This window comes from Pelophylax lessonae (assembly GCF_965119305.1).
Source record: "Pelophylax lessonae genome assembly, chromosome: 12".
In the NCBI taxonomy this organism is placed as follows: Eukaryota; Metazoa; Chordata; class Amphibia; order Anura; family Ranidae; genus Pelophylax; species Pelophylax lessonae.
This window is the reverse complement of record NC_138779.1, coordinates 200016485-200037291: the sequence shown is the minus strand read 5'-3', so window position 1 is coordinate 200037291 and position 20807 is coordinate 200016485. Positions and strand designations below refer to the sequence as shown.

General features: G+C 43.7%; 1 protein-coding gene across 1 annotated transcript in view; it reads left to right on the top strand.

The window, feature by feature from the left end:
* Positions 1-13412: 13412 nt before the first annotated feature.
* Positions 13413-20807, top strand: part of LOC309568972 (uncharacterized protein) — a gene marked incomplete at its 3' end in the record, with an annotated part of 94615 nt that continues 87220 nt past the window's right edge. Inside the window, exon 1 of the mRNA XM_082274736.1 lies at positions 13413-14619. Within this exon, the coding sequence (XP_082130862.1) occupies positions 13428-14619 (1192 nt within the window). The 5' untranslated portion in view covers positions 13413-13427. The remainder of the gene's footprint in view (positions 14620-20807) is intronic.

Below are 20807 nucleotides of genomic sequence, written 5' to 3'. Positions count from 1 at the left end.
TCCATGCGTCCGGCATGTAGATTAGGGGGCCGGGTGCATGGATAGGGGGGAGCAGCACCCCTGTGCCCCCAATGAATGGGCCGCCACTGCAGTATATTGTAGCGGAGTGTCTCAGAAGGAGCCGGGAAATATCCAGTTCAAGGTTTACATATCTCCCAGGCTCCTCTAATACACTTTTAGAGCCCTCTGATCTGCTGGCCAGTTTGGGTTTTGCACCTTTCCTTTTGGCAATTTAGACTCACCTGGGATACACAGCCAGTGCTCAAGTCAGGTTGTGTCTGTGCGGGCTGAAGGTTGGTGGAAAGCAAGCTTCTAGTTAGGATTGTTTTGCATAGTAAGTGCTGGGATAAGGATAGAATTTTATTTTGTGGCACACTGGTACAGCACCTGTAAAGAGCACCAATCGACACACTACTCTGTCCCTACCTCACTGGACTGATATCTGTGCATGAAAGTGTGCTCATCCCAGGGAGCTTTGTACCTGCTACCTATTCCCAGCTCACACCTTTTTAGGTTTTTGGGTTTGTGAGTCTCTTACTCATAGAACATAAAGGCATATTTTATGGATACAAGTACTGTGTACAGTATATACTATATGTAGGGTTAGACTCCATGTAACCATGCCACCTTAAGATGCGCATCCAGACCCACTGTTTGTCATGGTGTGCTATGCATGCCACATGATTTTGCTCCGTTGAGAATGTCCCTCTTTGCCAAGTTCAGGTGTTGAATGGTAATAGAAATGACAGAAATTGAATTCCATGATGGGAGGGTAAAACAAACCTTAGAGCCCAGGCACAATTTTTCAAATTTGACACGTGTCCATAAAACGGTGCATATCATTGCAACTACTTTGTGTATCCAGGTGGATTAGACCTGTGTGCTTGTTTTTGTTTTGCACCCCTATTTTTTTTTTTTTTTATGCCAATGAACATCTACATTTTTGAAAAACTGGCCCTAAATAGTGAGATATTATTATTTATATTTATATATATATATATATATATATATATATATATATAATTTTTTTTTTCTAAATTCACCTGTATATTTCTTGCTATTACCTTTTCTTACCACCAAACAAACTAAAATAAGTGGTATCGCTGCAATTTTCAGGAATAGGAGAATATACGTGTATGTCACTTGTTTTTGCGTGTGTTTTTTTTTTTTTTTTACACACTGATACTATTTTTAAAAATACAGTTAAAAAAAATCTTGCCAAAAATATGCTAACCCTGACCTAGATCAAATCTTAGCAATTATTTATACTGTTTATAATTTTTTTTTTTAAATATATATATATATATATATATATACATCTTTCTCTACTGCAAGGAGATAAAGGGACAAGGATGAGCTCATCACCAGAGGCTTCTTGTAGGCCATAGGGTGAACTAGTAAAAAGTGGTTTTCGTTCCCACACTTGGGCACTACTTTTTAAATGCATGTTTGCATAGATAATACCCTTATGGACTTTGTTAAAAGTTCTTTACATACCCTGTAGTTTTTTTGTCACAACCCATAAATGTATGTAATTATTTAACCACTTTACCACCGGAGGATTTTGCTGTCTTACGTCTGGGCCACTTTTTGCGATTCGGCGCTGTGCGACTTTAACCGGTTGCCGACCGCCGCACGACTATATACTGCGGTCAGCCCCGGCCAGGCAGAGTGACGTATCGGTACGTCACTCGCCTGTCACTGACTTGCGAGCCTATAGCGGGCGCGCGCCCGCCGCGGCGCGCGCCCGCCGCGGCTCGTTCACAGGCAAGTCAGTGCGTGTGACCGGCGGACTCGGATGTCCGCCAGTCACACTGCGATCGCTCCTGTGAAGGGAGAAAGACAGAGCAGCTTGTGTAAACAAGCTGCCTGTCAGTTCTCCCTGTGTAAAAGTAAAGATCTGACCGTTCTACTATGTAGAACGGTTGATCTTTGCTTTTACACCAATAGGAATGTCCCTACACAGTAGAAAGCACGCCCCTAGGACACACTTAACCCCTCCCTGTCCAATAAAGTTAACCCCTTCCCTGCCAGTGTCATTTTTGCAGTAACAGTGCATATGTATAGCACTGATTACTGCAGTAATGTCACTGGTAACCCCAAAAGTGTCAAAAATGTCAGTCAAGGGTCCGATCTGTCCGCCGCAATGTCGCAGTACCGAAAAAAAAATCGCAGATCGCCGCCATTACGCGTTAAAAAAAAAAACACCAAAAATGACAAAAATCTTTCTCTTTGTTAGTAAACGCGATAACTTTTGCGCAAACCAATCAAAATACGCTTTTTGCGATTTTTTTTTTACCAAACATAGGTAGCATAAAACAAATTGGCCGAAAAATGTTAAAAAATTTTGATTTTTACTTTTTTTTTTTGGGGAATTTCATATAAAAAAATGTGAAAAATATTGTTATTTTTGCAAAATTTACGCTCTTTTTTTGTTTATAGCGCGTGATCAAAAAATCGCACAGGTGATCAAATACCACCAAAAGAAAGCTCTGTTTGTGGGAAAAAAAGGACGTCAAATTCGTTTAGGTACAGCGTCGCACAACCGCGCAATTGTCCGTTAAAGTCACGCAGTAAAAAATCGCAAAAAAACCCCTGGTCCTTTAGCAGCCAAATCCTCCGGGGCTTAAGTGGTTAACTGACAATTGGGCGGTCGTGCGATGCCGTACCCAAATGAAATTGACGTCCTTTTTTTCCCACAAACAGAGCTTTCTTTTGGTGGTATTTTATCACCTGTGCGCTTTTTATTTTTTTTTTTACTTTTTTGCGCTATAAACAAAAAAAAGAGCGTAGCGTAAATTTTGAAAAAATAACAATATTTTTCACTTTTTTTTATATGAAATTCCCCCCCAAAAAAATGTAAAAATCTATTTTTTTTTAAATTTTTTGGCCAATTTGTTTTCTGCTACCTATGTTTGGTAAAAAAATCACAATAAGCGTATTTTGATTGTTTTGCGCAAAAGTTATTGCGTTTACTAACTAAGGGAAAGATTTCTGTCATTTTTGGTGTGTTTTTTTTTTTTTTTTTTTAACGAGTAATGGCGGCGATCTGAACGGCGGACAGATCGGACCCCCTGACTGACATTTTTGACACTTTTGGGGGTACCAGTGACATTACTACAGTAATTAGTGCTATAAATATGCACTGTTACTGTAAAAATGACACTGGCAGGGAAGGGGTTAATTTTTATTGGTGATCAAGGGGTTAATGTATGCCTGGTGCTTACTGACGTGTGTGGGGGGAGGGGACTATGTGACACAAGGACAGATTGAGGGTTCAGCTATGCTGAACCCTGCAATCTGACCCTGCCTGTCACTTAGGAGATCCGCCTGCTTTGTTTACACAAGCGGGCGGATCTCCACACTCGATTCCCCGACGATCGGGGAAGAGCAGCAGCGATCGCCGCCGCTCCTCCCCTGGCCCGACTCCTGCTGTGACTGAATACAGCGGGAGCAAGGCTCCGGCGGCGCGTGCGCGCCGCTGAGAGAGGGGAATGTCTGGTGACGTAGTACTACGTCGCCAGACGTTATCAAGCCACTTTGCCGCAGTACAGCTCTAGTGAGCAGTGCGGAAGTGGTTAAACCAAAAAATAAAAAATCCTATGGTGCTGGTTTTGCTTGTAACTTTATTTCTATTCATATTGGCAACAAAAAATATCTCTCAAACTGACATTTTACACATCTGCGTAACATTTGAGACTGGTATTGGTGTATTCTGTCACGACCCATAAATGTGAGACTGGAAGATGTTCCGCATGGTTTCTTCAGCTGCGACTGTCCCAGAGCTAACCCATACAATGCCATCGTGGTGTGTGTCAAAAGGATTCAGCATGCAATCTAGGGTGGAAATTTATTCTGGTCACAGACTTTTCATCAGCATTAATTTCTTGTGCTGTCAAGGTCTTTTTCGTTTCAATACTTTTTATTGAATTTTTAGAAACAACAACAAAAGTATACAAAAGTAGCAGTCAAAGCAGTATACAAACATGGTAACACATGGGTAGAGATTTATGCTGGCCATACACACACAACATTTTGGCCATTTGCAGACTCAACGATTATTCGTCGGTCGAAAGGGAAATTGGCCACTAACTTACAGAATAAACTCTTTTACAGTACATAATCGTTTTCATGATCATAATGACCGTTCGATAACATGCACAATACGAGTCAGAATATTCTTTTCGTTTCAATTTTATCATACACGTAAAAACTGTCCTAGAAACGATAAAAGTTTTCGCTACTGATCCATCGACAATAGCCGGGCACACGATCGAGATCGTCGGTAAACTTGTGTTCACTAATGGCCCGATTTTAGAACAATTCCTAAAACGACCATTTTTGGCCGAAATTCTGTGCGTGTATGGCCAGCATAAAATTGCGAATGAAACCGTAGAGTATAATGCGCTGGTACAAACAGAATATCAAGGAGCACAATAATATATCATCAGGGGCGTAAAGAACATTATCAGTGGAAATTAGAAGGTAATGAGTCTCAATGATTCAGAGGGTAAGTACGCGCTGAGAAACCTAGCAAGTTCAGGGGGGTGTAGAGTAATATTTGCTTTCCATCCAAGGTTGCCAGTGGGTGTAAAAGAGGGAACTCTTTGAGATGGAGTATGAGTAAGCCTTTTCGTGCGAAAATTGAAGATTAATTACTTCCGAGTGGGAGGGTGGGGACGGCTGTGACCAATGTCTGGCAATCACCGTTTTGGCACTGTCAAGGTCTTTTCACTTCCTTGTATGAGGACATTTACCTGCCATTGCTCACATTCTTTTGCTGTGTCAGCCCTTTCATGTTGCGACAATATCCAGCAATATATTGCAACTCGATTCTGTGTTAACCCTGTCCAACCACCCCTTGTCTTGGAATCTGTTGCATGTTTGCTCAATGGCCTGGTCACAAGCAATCAAGGCAAATCCATGGCCACGACTGACGTTGGACAGTCCACTGGCCTTTAACACTGAGCTTGCTACGGCAAGAAGGATGTGTGAGGGGCAAACTCACCATTTCCAGCCAATATGCAGGTAAATACCTAGCATAATTTACACGCTCGTAAGTAAAAAAAAAAAAAACATTCCAATATCAAGCGCACCCTTAACAGGTGAAGCTGCCGGTCCCAATTATCGTGTTGCTCTCCCAAACGAAAGAAGGAGTATCTGTACCATGTTAAAATACCAACTCCAAAAGGTACATTTTTGGCAAATCACTTGCACACAAAACATCAATTGTCCTGTTCTGGAATGCACATTTGATCTCGTTTGTGACGTCCATACATTCATCTCTCTCCTCTGATGGCAAAGAGACTAAGAAGGTGAGAAGTCTGATGCTTTGCAGGCTCTCATACAGAAGTTTGTGTGCCCTCATGCTGTGGTTGTAGTGATGACCATTGATGGGTCCTGGGGCAACAACTCCAGACTCAATGAGAGTGTCTTGCAGTGGCGACTGGTGCACCATGGGCCGGGGGGGGGGGCAGATGGACCACACCAGCCCGCACACCAGGGCTTTTTTTCAGCTGGAACCTGGTGGAACCACCTTTGGCTCAGGCCAGAGGCGTAACTAGAGCCTTCAGGGCCCCGATGCAAGAAACCATGAAGGGCCCCCCCCAGATCCCTGGCCGGGGCCCTTCCCTTCAAGCCCAGGGCTCTTCCCACTAATCCTGGGGCTCTTTACTCTCGTTGCATGGCCTTTTATTACGGTCCCGCAGCAGGATCCTTTCACAAGTTCTGCAGTGGGCTCCCTTCCTGCAATCTTTGGGCCTCCCCACAGTGGTGCAATGCCAGGGCCCGGTCGCAAGTGTGACTTTTGCAATCCTGGAAGTTCACCCACTGGTTTTCTACTGGGCCCCCTGGAGCATGGGGCCCGGTAGCAATCGCAACCCCTGCAACCCCTGTAGTTACGCCCCTGGCTCAGGCCCTCTGCTCCCTGCTCATCATTATCACTTGTAAGCACAGAGGTCTTGCTTTCTGTGTTTTCCAAGGGCAGTATGGGGACAAAGGAGATGCCGGTGCCTGGAGTGCAGTGCAAATGCGAACACCCCCACTGGATGATCTCCCTGCAAGTGAGAGAGGCATGGTTGAGTTCCTGCACCTTTATCTAAGAAAAAAAGCCCTGCCCCACACCATACCCCCGGACCACACCAGCTCAAGCCTGAACACCTTAAGCCCCCCCCTCCCCCCGGTTGCCGGCTCACTCCCCCTGACATGTGGAGGGCAGGCAGCGACGATGGCTTCCCCCCTCAGTCTCCTCCATGGGTTGGGGCTTTCCCTGTGTCTCCTCCCTCCTCCTCCCCCTTGGCCAATAGCATGGCTTCTCCTTTCGGCCAATTGGGAAACGGGACCCGCTTCCTGATTGGCCAGAAGGAGAATCTGTGTGACAATAGCAGTATTCATTCGCTATTGTCACACAACTGGGTGGGCTCGGGGCGCAGTGCACTGCATGTAGATGGGGGGGGGCTGAGCCCCTGCGTCCCCAATGGACGGGCCGCCACTGGTGTCTTGCAATCCTGCATCGCCAAACCTCTTTCCTAGAATGCCCATATATATGCATTTGTTAAATTCACCTAGTCTAATTACTATACGCGGATTAAGGTAATTATCTTTCCAGCAGATTTGCTGATCCTTGGCATATATAGCTTGGTTAAAAACTAACATTATATAGTCCAGTTCTAGCTTATCAGCAAATTTCGACATTTTTCTTCACAATAGTGTTTACCGTTGACATCTCTGCCGGTGAAGCCTCAGTGACTGGAAGATAACACAGGGCTGACTTTTGCAGAATGCCATCACTTACACTGCAGGGGGACTCTGGCATAAAGGTGAATGCTGCAGATCATGATCTAAAGGGGGAACTCTGATATAACGGGACGGGGGGGGGGAAGGCTCTGGTGACCAGAGATGACCTTATATCAGGGCCCTCTACATCAGAGTTCCCACTTACATCAGGGCCTGCAGCATTGCCCTTTGCATCAGAGCTCCCTTTCACATCAGTGTCCACAGAGTTACCCCTTGCACTGTAAGGGGGAATCTGGCAGACTGATGTAAAGGGGAGTGCTGGGGACTCTGGTGACCAGAGCCCACCGTACGCAAAGTGAATGCACTAAGGAAGGGGGGGTTCTGATATAAAGGGGAACCTTTATAGGTGGTGCCGGTTTTTAAGGATTAAATGGTGAGGAGGCGCATAATGCTCCTTGCAACCCGGCAAACGCCCTCTGAAAAGTGATCCATTGTGGTTCACTCTTCAGAGGGCAACACTAGTGTACCCTAATTTACAGCAATGCCCCACAGATGTGTCACTCCAAACGTGCTTGGTATTAGTCCCAGTTCACATATATGCGATGTGGGAACCCTGCAAATCCACTGCGGGTTATTGCATTGCATTCAACTCGCACACAGTTCACACTGCCACATCACTGGGGGTGTCAATACAAGGTTAACGACACCCCCAGATCAGTTTTCATATCTCAGTGCGAACTGTCAGTTCCAACATGAATTGGATCGCATCCATGAGATCCGATTCTGTTGCGGACCCAAAAAGGGTCCTGTGTGAGTTGTGTCAGAATCTGCATTGGATGAATTCGCATTGCACAAACATTGCATGGGATTTGCACAGCAGTGTGCTGCGAATCTCATGTGATGTCTGTCATTGCACATATGTGAACTGACACTAAGACAAGAATTCAATTGCAGCATTGTTAGTCCACCCCCCCCAGTACCTGGTCTGGACGCTGTCTTCTACCTGGGGCCTGGGCGCAGTGCTTGTCCTGCAGGTGGTTCCTCCTGGAGATGGGAGCCCGGAGACCAGCTGAGCACTGCTTGTACTTCTGGTCCTCTCCCTTCCTTCTGGTCACCACTGAGCTGGGGGCAGGTATAGTGGGCGGGGACTCCCAAATCCTGTCCAGTGTCCACCAATTAGATAATCCCCCACCTGTGCAGCTATTTAGAAAAAAAATATCTCTGGGCCCCCTGTGTTCAGTGGGAGTGGGAACAGTAAGTGGACTACTTTATCAGTTTCGGGTAGGCGGATTAATCCACCGCAGCGTTCCCAGCCTGTCACAATCTATTCATATTGAAGAGGCTGGTGACCGGGCTTCAGCCGTGTAGCGCGCTGCGGAAGATTAATCCGCCTAAACCTGAAACTAATAAAATAGTCCACTTACTGTTCCTGCTCCCACCGACACAGGGGGCCCAGAGACATTTGTTTTTCTAAAAAGCTGCACAGCGGGGGATTATGGCCCTGCCTGCAGGACGCGGCTGCCAATGGGGAATGGTGTTCCTGCTGTGGAAAAAGTACAGGAACGCCGTTCCAATGCGTTCCTGCAGGACTTGAGCCCTGTTGGGACTGTACATCTTTCAGCATCTATGACCTTTACAAAAACATATGCCAGTTCAGTTTGTGCAGCTGGCACAGTGTTGTGTGTAACTTTGTTGTTACCTGCTGACAAGGTTTCTGCCTGTGAAAGTTGGTTTTTCTGGGGTTTGCCTGCCACATTGATGTACTTTTTCTGTTTTCTTACAAAATAAAAACACAATGCAGGAACAGAGCTGTATAGTAACTAAGTAGAACTACTTCACTACTGTACTTAAGTACGGAAAGGCGGTATCTGTACTTTCCTAGAGTAGAATTTTTTTTCTCCTACTTCCACTTTTACTTCACTACATTTTTTCAATGATTTCAATACTTCTACTCCGATATTTTTTTTTTGTGCTGCATAGTAACTTGTTACAATTATAAAAATTACCACTGCCAGAACAGTAGATGGCAGGTTTCATGAAGCTCAAAACATGTGTATTATCAGCGCATATGAAAATAAATGCTACTGTATGTATAAATAAAAGCTGCATTCGAAATAATAAAAAACAATATGATGTTCAAACTTTTGACTTCTTTCTTTAATAACTACATAACACAGTACTTGTACTTTTACTTTCAGTACTTAAGTAGCAATTTTTTTCAAAACTACTGGTACTTTTACTTTCATTACTTGAGTAGCAAAATTTAAAAAAAAAACTACTTGCAATACTTAAGTACAAAAAATGTTGAATACTTTAGTACTTCTACTCAAGTCACTTTTTGATTGAGCACTTCCACTTCTACTCAAGTCACTTTTTGATCGAGCACTTGTACTTTTACTCAAGTATGGGTTTCGAGTACTTTATACAACTCTGTGCAGGAAGCACGGACCTGCACAAACTACTGGAAGGCCCATCCTGGATCTAATGGGCCATACACACTATAAGATTTTCTGAAGACTTTTTCCTTTAGATTTACCAAAACCATATAATATGAGGTCAAACCTAAACACTTTCAATTTGTATGCAATCTGGCAGGCTCTTGCACTACATAGAAAAGGTAAATCTGAAGGAAAAGTCTTCAGAAAATCTTATAGTGTGTATGGCCCTTAAGTTTCTTTGTTGGGCATTCAGTTGAAGTACTACTACCCGATGACACAGACTGGCCTTTATGATCATTAACTGGTGTGCCCTTAGAAGCCATCACAGCCATGCCTACTAATGGCATGGCTGTGATTGGCCAGTCCAGCATGTGACTCAGCCTCTATATAAGCTGGAGTCACGTAGCGCCGCACGTCCCTCTCCTCTATCTAGTGTAGGGAAAGGCTGCGGCTGCTGCTTTGAGGGAGAGAATAGGATAGGAGGACAGAATCTTTATTCTTTAATCAGAATTTGGCGATCTACATAGATTTTGTTGTGTGGGTGCAGTGCACAATCTTTTTACCCTGCCCTAAGCCCAGTGACAGAGAAAAATAACTTTTTATCCGTCTGTTAGGTTGGCGGCGGCCATTTTATGCAAGCTCAGTGCACCAGCACTGCATATGTGTTGAAATGTTGAAACTAATCTGTTCTGTATTGATCACCCACAGACCACCCTCCAAGGGTACCCCTGAGGAAGGAGTTCCAAGAGACTCCGAAACGCATCGGGTTCTAACCCAGGGGTCGTGTGGTCTCTAGTTCGACTGTTAGTTGTGAAGTATTTTATAGCTTGCCTTATGTTTTTTTATTATTTCTTCTGTATGATTAAATAAAGTATCGCCCTTTTTTTTATACAATTGGTTGTTTTTTATCTTGGTGCCTAAAAAGTCCCACCCCCAGGGGAATTTCCTTTTTTGGTTGTGTACTTTCTGGGATGTGGCACCGTGGGGACATATACAACATGAGCAATCATTAATGTTATTCATGTGCGCTTTTGTGACATTCAAATCCAAGCTTGAAATACTGCAATAATAATCTGGTTTTAAAAAAACACACTTTTTTGGCAATATCCTACATCTTTTGCTTTTGTACCTTAGTTAGTGTTCAATTTAAGCTAGAAATACAGGTTTAATTTTCTGGGTTTTTAAAAAAAAAAATAATAAAAAAAAAAAACCTTTTTGGGCAATACCCTCAATCAGGGGGCCTCTGCCGCATTAGTCAGTGTGCAATTTAAACTATAAATATAGCTATAATTTTCTGGGTTTTTAAAAACACCCTTTTTGGAATAAAATCCACAATTTTATAGCCCTTGCTGCACCTGTGATAAAAACAAGCTTGAAATACTCCAATAATTTTCAGGCTTTGAAAAAACACCCATTTTTGGCAATACCCTCCATCTGGGGGGCCTCTGCCGCATTAGTCAGTGTGCATTTTAAGCTATAGATATAGCTATAATTTTCTGGGTTTTTAAAAACACCCTTTTTGGGCAAAATACTTAATATTGCAGCCTTTGCTGCATCTGTCATTGTGAGATACACCCTTATACATACTGTTGTTCTATTATGTTCTAATCTGCTATTCAAAAAACACCCATTTAGGGCAAAAAATAATAATTTTGCAGCGTTTGCTGCATATGTTACTGTAAGATACACCCTTTAGATACTGTTGTTCTATTCTGCTATTCAAAAAAACACCCATTTAGGGGAAAAATCCTAAATTGTGGCCTAGTCTGTATCTGTACATGTGAGATACACCCTGTAGATGTAATATATAAAAAGGTACTGCGCTAACCTTGGGTGAATTGTGAGGACTTGTTAATGTGCTATAGTGATTTGAAATATTGCGATAACTCGCATACATCAAAACATAAAGTGCATATATATGTGCATAAATAATGCCAATAACAATGTGATTAAGGACTTATAAAATATATACAATATTGTTAAATTAATTAAATAAGGCTCCTTTCACACGGCCGCTCCGTGTGAAAGGTCCGCTGCGGGACTTTTTTTTTTTTTTTTACCACGGAGCGGATGACATTTCTGTCATCCGCTCCGTGTGCCCGCATATCATCCCATCCGTTTGCGGATGATATGCGGACATAATGTATGTCTATGGCACTGCGGATGTCAGCGGATGACACCGCTGACATCCGATTTTCCTTCCTTTCCGTGTTTTACACGGAAGAAAAAATGGGTTCTGTTCCATTTGTAAAAACGGAACAGAACTGAATGGAGGAAAATCGGGTGTCAGCGGGTGGTATTCCGCTGACACCCGCAGTGCCATTCACTTACATTATGTCCGCAAATCATCCGCAAACGGATTGGATGATTTGCGGACACACGGAGTGGCCGTGTGAAAGGAGCCGAAGTCTGTGATAAAGCTGGTTAAAAAGTGCAATAAACAATGTGCAGTAATACAAAGTGATAGTGAATTGCTTCAATAAAAGTCTGTGATACTGCTTAAAAAGGAAAAGAAAAAGTGCAGTTGTGCTGTAAAGTCTTCTAAGCAAATATTACTGGTGTAGCGATTTCTGCGACCCTCCGCTTCACCGCAAAGTGCTAGTTGGTAAGGTAGCTCACTTACCAGATGGCGTGGATTCCTGTGGCGTACGCCAGCAAGAATCTAACTGCGCTTAAACACCGCTCAAACTTCGGTAGATGAATGGAATCCTTGAAGTGCTGGTGTAGGCTCAGGATGAAAGAAAAAAGAAGCTCCTCATCGTATAGAAGGTTAACAACCTTTATTTATACACCTCACACAAACATCCCATCTGCTGAGCAATCCCTTTGCCATGCTGGGAGAGGTAGAATCCTAGGATAACATTTTTTGACCTTCAGTTACCTCAGGCGAGAACCTACCTGTCACTTACCTTAGACCGGTGTGCCTCTAGATTCTGCAAATTTTTAGAGGGCGCCATGTGAAAGGAGGGAGGGGTTCAGGGGGATTTGCAAAACGGCAATGCAATGGTTACACCATCAATAAACGTGACTTGCCATTGCTATATCTTGTTTAGAGGGACGGAGCCTCCTTTTTCATGTCCTCTCTGAAACACGTTGTCATGGCAATGGCGTGTCACTTTTACTGATGGTGTAACTGTTGTATTTGGTGAATCCTCACTGAGCCCCCCCCCCCCCCCCCCTTCTTCCACATGGTGCCACACACACGGTTAATGGCTGGGTGGTTAGGTATGCTCCTCTGCTTTTGAGTCTGTGATGTGAGAGCCGGGGTAAGCACAGATCCAAAATTCAGGTGACATCTGAGATGACGACCGATAAGTAGAGGAAGGAGAACTGCAAACAATTGTGTGAACCAGGCCTTACTGGGAGACGAGTCCTTTCATTCAACTGCTGACAACTTCTGTCCTTGTTGCTGAAACCGTATATAAGCACCATTGATAGAATGTAATTAGTTCATTTAAACAATTAAAATAAAATCCATGCCTTCCCCTCCCAGCGTTAACCAGAAAACCATGTAACGGGAATGCAGGCCAGTATCCCCATAGCAGTGGCGCTGCAAGTACCCAGCTCCCCTACCATCTGGTTACCGGCTAGAATGCACTTCAGCCCTGGGTGGGTGCTTTGAAAGCGGGTTTAAAAAAATATGGGGGGGGGGGGCGCTATCAAACCACTGCTGGAGGGGTTGTCAGCAAGGAGGGGTTTACGCACCGCCCAACTCCATGGGGGCAGGTTGGTAGTTGCTCCCTCCCTAGTGAGCATATTTTAGGGAGGTCATTCAGACTTCTAACCAGTTTAAAAGTGTTTCCTGGTAAGAAATGTAAATTGAGGAGGGGGTGGGGGGCGGAGACCACCATGCACAGGGTGAACATTTTTTGCTGCCCTTCCCTTTTAGTTGGAACTGATCCAGCATTGTTGGTAGCAGAGTGCATACAACTTATTCCTCTTTGCTGAAAAATGCTTGCCATGCGCGACATGGTTTCATGTACCCAGGGAGTTCTGGGTTTGGAGTTTCCTTTGACATGTTTGCCCATATTTGGACTAGGCGATACATAGGCCACCTGCCCCTTGCTGACACTACCTTCTAGGCAACAGGGTGCAAAAAAGTTTGGTGCCAATCTGCATTGTGTATGGGTGCTTTGGGAGGGAGATCTACATTTTTGGGAGGGAGACCTACATTTTTAGAGCTTGACACACCCCTAAATTTTCTACCTCTTGTCTCCTTTTTGTTTTGTTAGATTATACTGACTAAGAGAAAATATGGATTCTTCCGCCACTAAACAACTTGGAAAGGAGGTAATAGAAGCCTTAAAAAAAGGCAATCCAGCCGAAGCCTTTGAAAGAGTCAAGAAATATTTGAGCGACGTGGAAAATACCCCCCTGAATGTCGCAATTACTGGAGAATCTGGCTCGGGAAAGTCCACTTTTATCAACGCCATCCGTGGTCTTGGCGATGAAGAACCGGAATCTGCTCAGACTGATGTGGTGGAGACCACTATGGAGCCAACCGCTTACTCCCATCCTAAGAATAAGAGTGTAACGTACTGGGATCTTCCTGGAATAGGAACTCCGAATTTTAAAGCCAGTGAATATCTGGATAAAGTTGATTTTCAGCGGTATGACTTTTTCATTATAATTGCATCCGGAAGATTCAAAGAGAATCACAGTTTACTGGCTGTGGAGATCCAAAAAATGAACAAGAAGTTCTACTTTGTGAGATCAAAAATTGACAGGGACTTGCGTGATAGCCAAGAACGTAGAGCTAAAACTTTCAATGAAAAAGAGTTACTAGATAAGATCAGGCAGGATTGTGTTAATTCTCTCAAAAAGGATTTAAAGGATATTACAGATGATTCTGTCTTCCTCGTATCCTCTTTCAAGCCGGTGCTATTTGATTTCTCTCGTTTGCTGAAAACGTTTGAGGAAGAGCTTCCAAGTCACAAGCGTTACGTTTATTTACGAGCCCTGCCTAACATTTCCTCCGTGGCAATACAAATGAAATTGCTGGCTCTAATAAGTATAGTTCCCTTGGTTGCTTTGCAAGCCATTGCAGCATCCATTATCCCTGGGTTATCAGATGTCAATGAGATGTTATCCTTAACTTACCGTATTAGTCAATACGTAGAAAGTTTTGGTCTTGATAAGGAATCTTTGAATGACTTGTCGGAACGGTCTGGTAGAAGTGATGTAAAAAGTTTAATGAAATCCCCATTTGTCAAATATGAGGTCACTTATGATCTTGTATCAAGAGAGCTGGAGAAAAGGAGGGGTAGTGTTTACATGGGCGTTAAAACTTTTTTCAGCTGGGTTCCAGTCCTAAGTGCTACTGTGTCCGGTCCCATGTCTGCTTCTGCATGCGCTGACCTTCTGTACTCTGTCCTGGATGAGATTGCAGATGATGCAAAAGTAGCTTTTGAAGCTGCATTTGGTTGTTCAGAGAAAAAATATATCTGTAATGTTTAAGTGTATTAAAGGCTTAACAAGGGTTGTCAGTCGGGATATTTTGTTAAATAATTTGATTGTTAAAAAAGTGCAAACAAGTAAACTTTTTCTTTGCTTATTTGGCAGTGTGTATTCTCTATTCTATCTAATCTACATTTTTAGATTTGTATTAAAGCATATGATGGGAAATGTAAACCCCCCATCCCTAAACCCCCAAACCCTAAAATCTCATATTAGTTGTCCATGTAAAGTGGTTGTAAACCCTTACATATACCTAAATGAAATAACTGACCTCAGGTGATAGAGTTAAAGGAAATCCTTAAACCTTAAGTTGTAACTGTTTATCTACAGTCTTCTCTCCTTATGTCTTTTCAAAGTGCAGAGTTTTTTTTACAGCTTGTCAGAGTTCAGAAAAAGGAAGGGGGGGGTCTGGAATTACACTGCAGAGCTCAGTGAGGAGAGCTGATTGGAGGGAATAGACACCCCCGCCCCCCCACACCCCCCACCTTCACACAGCACATAGGAACAGAGTGAATCAGCTGGAGATCCCTCCCCCTTTTGGTTGTTGGTGGCCACGGACATTGTGCATCCTCTGCAGGCGGGCACACTTGTCCTCTTTTTTTCTGGTGCTGGCTGTGTTATTGAGCGACAACATGCAGAAGGGTTGGTGGAGTGGATAACTAAGCTGTCCTCATCCTCCCCGTCCTCTGTTACACAGGCTCATACTAGATTGGGTGCAAGCATCTGTGGCACTCATTGTTATACCATCATCCCTCTCAGTACAGCAAAAAAGCCCACACCATTGAATTTTTTGGAGTTGGCAGCGCCCTGCACCTTTGGAGCACTGTGGTGTGATGCAATAGGGTGGCGGCCCCTGGTGCACATCCTGCCTCGTTGGAGTTGTGCCTCCTCCTCACTTTCCTTCTCTATTCTCTCAGTCACCAAAGTACAGTCAGTGACCTCATCATCCCCTCCCTCCTGGTCACTATTCCACGTCAGTGCTCATCCGTGCCACGTCAGTGCTCATCCGTGCCACGTCAGTGCTCATCCGTGCCACGTCAGTGCTCATCCGTACCACTACAGTGCTTATCAGTGCACTACAGTGCTTATCAGTGCCCTACAGAGCTTCACAAAATTGTAATGGGAAGTAAGGAAATGACGGTGCTCCCTGCATATTGGGCCTCTCTATGTGGCTTGCCTGTGTAAAAGTCTCACACATGGTATCGCCATACTCGGGACGAGTAGCAGAAAGTATATTTTGGGGTGTAATTTTTGCTATGTGTAAGAAATATCTTATAAATTGACAGCTTTGTGTAACAAAAAATGTGTTTTTCATTTTCTTTCCACTTTTTCCAAAAACTTGTGGGAAAAAAAAAAGACATGTTCAAAAGACGCATTATGCCTCCTAGATTATGTTTTGGGGTGTTTGCTTTCCAAAATGGGGACATTTTGTGGGTGTTTCCATTGTCCTGGTGCTCCAGGGCCTTCAAAAGTGTGATCGGCTGTCAGGAAATTTATATGTGCAATTTTTGCTCCTAGAATACCTGGAGGTGCTACTTGGATGTTGGACCTCTGTATGTGGTCAGGCTGTGGAAAAGTCCCACAAAAAAAAAAAAATATCTTCATTTTGCAAAGAATTGTGGGGAAAAAAAATTACAACTTCAAAAAACTTACCATGCCTCTTACTATATACCTTGAAATGTCTGCTTTCCAAAAAGGGGTCATTTGGGGCGTATTTGTACTTTACTGGCTTGTTAGGGTCTGAAGAAATGTATGGCCCCAATGTGCTTGTATGAATGCCTGACAATGTCGGGGATGATCCTAATTTCACCACAGATGGTGTCCTGGGGTATTTCCTCCCAGATTTGGACCAGGGCATCACTGAACTTCTGAACAGACTGAGGTGCAACCTGGTGGTGTCGGATGGACAGAAACCTAATATCCCGGAGATGTTCTATTGGATTTACATCAGATGAGCATTGGGGCCACTCATTGGTGTCAATTCCTTCAACCTCCAGGCTGCATACTCTCGCCATATGAGGCTGGGCATTGTTGTGCACCAGGAGGAACCCAGGACCCACTGCACCAGTATAGGGTCTGTGTAACGCTCCTGCGTTTTATGTATGGTGTGGATTTTCAGCTGCAGAAATATTCCACTTCAGTAGTCATGTAAGAGAAACGCTGAGACACCATTCCCAACTCTCAATGACTCATGTGTGGAGGATCTCAATTCAGCAAGTAAATACACACACTCAATAAGATGTTTCCTAGAGTGACTTATGTATATAGTATCACAGTGATGATAGGCTGAAGAGACAGGTTGGGTAGAGATGGTAGATGACAGACACTTGAAAGGAAATGTTCTTGAAAGTAAGATAGTAACAGATGGGATGCAGATAGGTTTAGCAATCATGTATGGTAGCAGATGACAGAGTAGCAGGTGGACATACAAGAGAGATCAGCCCAGTGCATGAACAGGTGATAGTAGGTTCAAGAGCTAGCCATCTTAGATAATGCAGATGTAGTAATAGTCCTTAGTATGCAGAGCTAGATAGTGTAAGCTTTAGTATAAAGGTTATAGAGGTTTCCCCTGTGGGGTACTTATCACTAATAGCAATGTAGCAGAGGAGAGGTTCAGCAAGAGCGGATGATCCGGTAGCGGGATACAGGGATCAGCGCAGCGTGGTTCCGACAGCGAGGTATGCTTGCAAGCATGAGAGCTTCAAGACAGGTTACCATCAAGGCACAAAGTAGTTTGAACGAACACATGTGAGTGAGAGCCGGCGATCTAAATAGCCATCCAGTCCGGCGCTCAGTGATGACAGCATTGGTCTTAAAGGTGTATGCGCACCTTACCAAAAGAGAATGGTGGGGCGCATACACTTATGAAAGAGTAATTAGGGTACCCAAAGGTACCAGAACATTACAGTACCCCCCCCTTAAGGCCGGCTCCTGAAGGCCTCTGGAGCTGGTTTGTCTGGGTACTTCGCATGAAAATGGCGAATTTATCTAGAGGCATGTATGTCAGAGGTGTTTAGCCAGGTGTCGTCTTGGGGCCCATAGTTCTTCCATCGAACCAAGTACTGAAGTCTTCCTCTGTGGATACGAGAATCCAGAATCTCTTTTATCTCGTATTCTTCTCCACCTTCAACTTGTACAGGAGGAGGAGGTGGGATAGTAGGCCTTATTCCTTGATCAGGAACATGGGGCTTCAGTAGCGACACATGGAAAATGGGATGTATTTTGAGGTTTATTGGCAATGTAAGCTGTACTGCAGCTTTTCCAATAAGTTTCTTGATTGGGAAAGGTCCCAAGAACAGAGGTCCAAGCTTTTTGCTAGGGATTTTTAGTCTTAAATTTTTTGTTGAGAGCCAAACGAGGTCCCCGATAGCGTACTGAGGAGAAGGTCTTCTGCGAAGATCATAGTACTTCTTTTGTTGACTATGAGCGTGTGCAATGGTAGTATTAAGCAAACCCAGAGAGTCCTTTATTTGGGTAAGATAGTCTGAAGCTACTGGGTTATTTGAAGGAAGGATGCGTGGTGGAAGAATAGAGGGATGAAACCCATAGTTCAAGTAGAACGGACTCTGCTTGGTCGTACTGTGGGTTGCGTTGTTGTAGGCAAACTCTGCCAGAGGGAGAAGATCCACCCAATCATCCTGTTGGTAAGAAGTGTAACAACGTAAATATTGCTCGATGCATTGGTTGACTCTTTCAGTCTGTCCGTTGGTCTGCGGATGGTAAGGAGAAGTGAGCTTCCGCTCGATCCGTAGTATGTGACATAGTTCTTGCCAGAACTTGGAAATAAATTGTGATCCACGGTCAGACAGAGTTTTTGGGATACCATGTAATTTAAAGACATGTTTCATCAGGAGTTCTGCCGTTTGTTTGGACGAAGGTAGTCTGCGAATAGCAATGAAATGTGCCATTTTTGTCAGATGGTCCACTGACACTAAGATGGTATTAAATCCTTTGGAAGGAGGCAATTCCACTATAAAGTCCAAGGACACAACTTCCCATGGAGTTTGGGGTATCGGTAGACTGCATAGTAGACCGGATGGTCTTGTAGTGTCAATTTTGGACCTGGCACAAACATTGCATGAAGAGACGAATTTTTGTATAGATGTTTTCATGTCAGGCCACCAGAATTGCCTGGTAATTAGATTGAGTCTTTGTCATATCCATATGTCCTGCCATAGGCACATCATGCGATAATTCCAAGATCTTGGTGCGTATGGTAGGTGGTATGTAAAGTTTGTCGTTGTAGTAGAGGAAGCCTTCTGCATCAGTATTTAGTTGTGGTGGGGGTGAATCCAAACTTATACCATGCAAAACCTCTTCCTTCAAGGAACGGACACCTCCAATAATGCGTTTGTGAGGTATTATAGGAACGGAAGGGATTTCAAAGTAGTTTTCTTCAGTTAGTCGTGATAGTGCATCCGCCTTTTTGTTGTTATCTGCAGGTGTGTAGGTCACTAGGAAGTTAAACCTTAAAAAGAATAGTGACCATCGTACCTGTCGGTGCGAGAGAGTTTTGTTAGTCTGAAGATATTGGAGATTTTTATGGTCCGTGTATATAAGTATTGGTAATTGGGTGCCTTCGAGTAAATGTCGCCAATTCTCCAGAGCCAATTTTATAGCAAGCAGTTCCTTTTCACCCACGGGGTAATTTATTTCGGGACTGCTTAGGGATTTAGAAAAAAAGGCGACTGGATGAAGTGGTGAAGTGTGAGTTGGTCGTTGGGAGAGTATTGCTCCTACTGCCAGGTTTGACGCATCTACTTCCAGAACATATTGGAGGGATGGGTCTGGATGGCGTAGTATGGGAGCAGAAGTAAACTTTGTCTTTAACAGATGAAAAGCTTTATTTGCTTCATCTGACCATTTGAATGTTTTTTTAATGCTAGTGAGCTGTGTGAGGGGTCTCACAATGGCAGAGAAGTTTCTAATGAACTTCCTGTAGAAATTCGAAAATCCAAGGAATCGCTGTAGCGCTTTGCGTGTGGTTGGTGTAGGCCAATCCTGAATGCAGGATATCTTACTCATGTCCATCTCGATTCCTGTTTTGGATATGATGTAGCCTAGAAAAAGTACCTCTTCTTTATGAAACAAGCATTTTTTCAGTTTCACATAAAGGTTGTGTGCAAGCAATCTCGATAATACAAGTCTTACATGTCTTATGTGTTCAGACAAGGATCGTGAATATATAAGTATATCGTCCAGATATACCACAACACAGACATCTAGTAAGTCTCTGAAAATATCGTTTATAAATCGTTGAAAAACTGCAGGGGCGTTGCATAGCCCGAATGGCATTACAAGATATTCGAACAATCCGTATCTGGTTCTGAATGCAGTCTTCCACTCGTGTCCATCACGGATTCGAATGAGATTGTATGCTCCTTTTCAGGTCCAATTTTTAAAAATAGGTAGCTCCACGCACCTGCTCAATGAGCTCAGGGATAAGCGGTAGAGGATAGCGATCTTTTATTGTAATAGCATTCAATTGCCTATAGTCGATGATAGGCCTGAGACTTGAGTCCTTATTGCGGACAAAAAAGAGTCCTGCTGCTGTGGAAGAAGTGGAAGGTCTAATAAAACCTTTTTCCAAATTCTCATCCAAATAGTTTTTGAGATGGGAAAGTTCATCCTGTGAAAGAGGATAAACATGACCGAACGGCAATTTGCTATTTGGGAGTAGATCAATGCTACAATCATAGTCTCGATGGGGAGGTAGTGCTTGAGCATTTTTCTCAAGAAAAACCTCAGAGAGATCCTGATAACATAGTGGTGCAATCTCATCTGTCACCACAGACAGGATCTTCCCGAAAGACGGGAGGTTACACGTACCCTCGCAATAGCAAGAGAGGAAGGCCAGGGTCCGTTCCTTCCAATCTATGGTTGGTTGATGTGTGTGCAACCAGGGAAGTCCCAACACAATGGGAAAGTGGGGTGAAGGTATTAGATCGAAGGTAGTGGTCTCCATATGAGACCCGTTAGTAGTGACTAGGAGAGCCTGTGTCTGATCAGTGATCGGACCAGAGGATAAAGGAACACCGTTAATAAGACTTACTGAGACAGGTTTAAGTTTAGAAATAATAGGAACTTTATTTAAAGCAGCAAAACGTGTATCAATATAATTTCCACAAGATCCTGTGTCAATCCTGGCCTTAGTAGTAATCCTGTTCTGGTCCCACT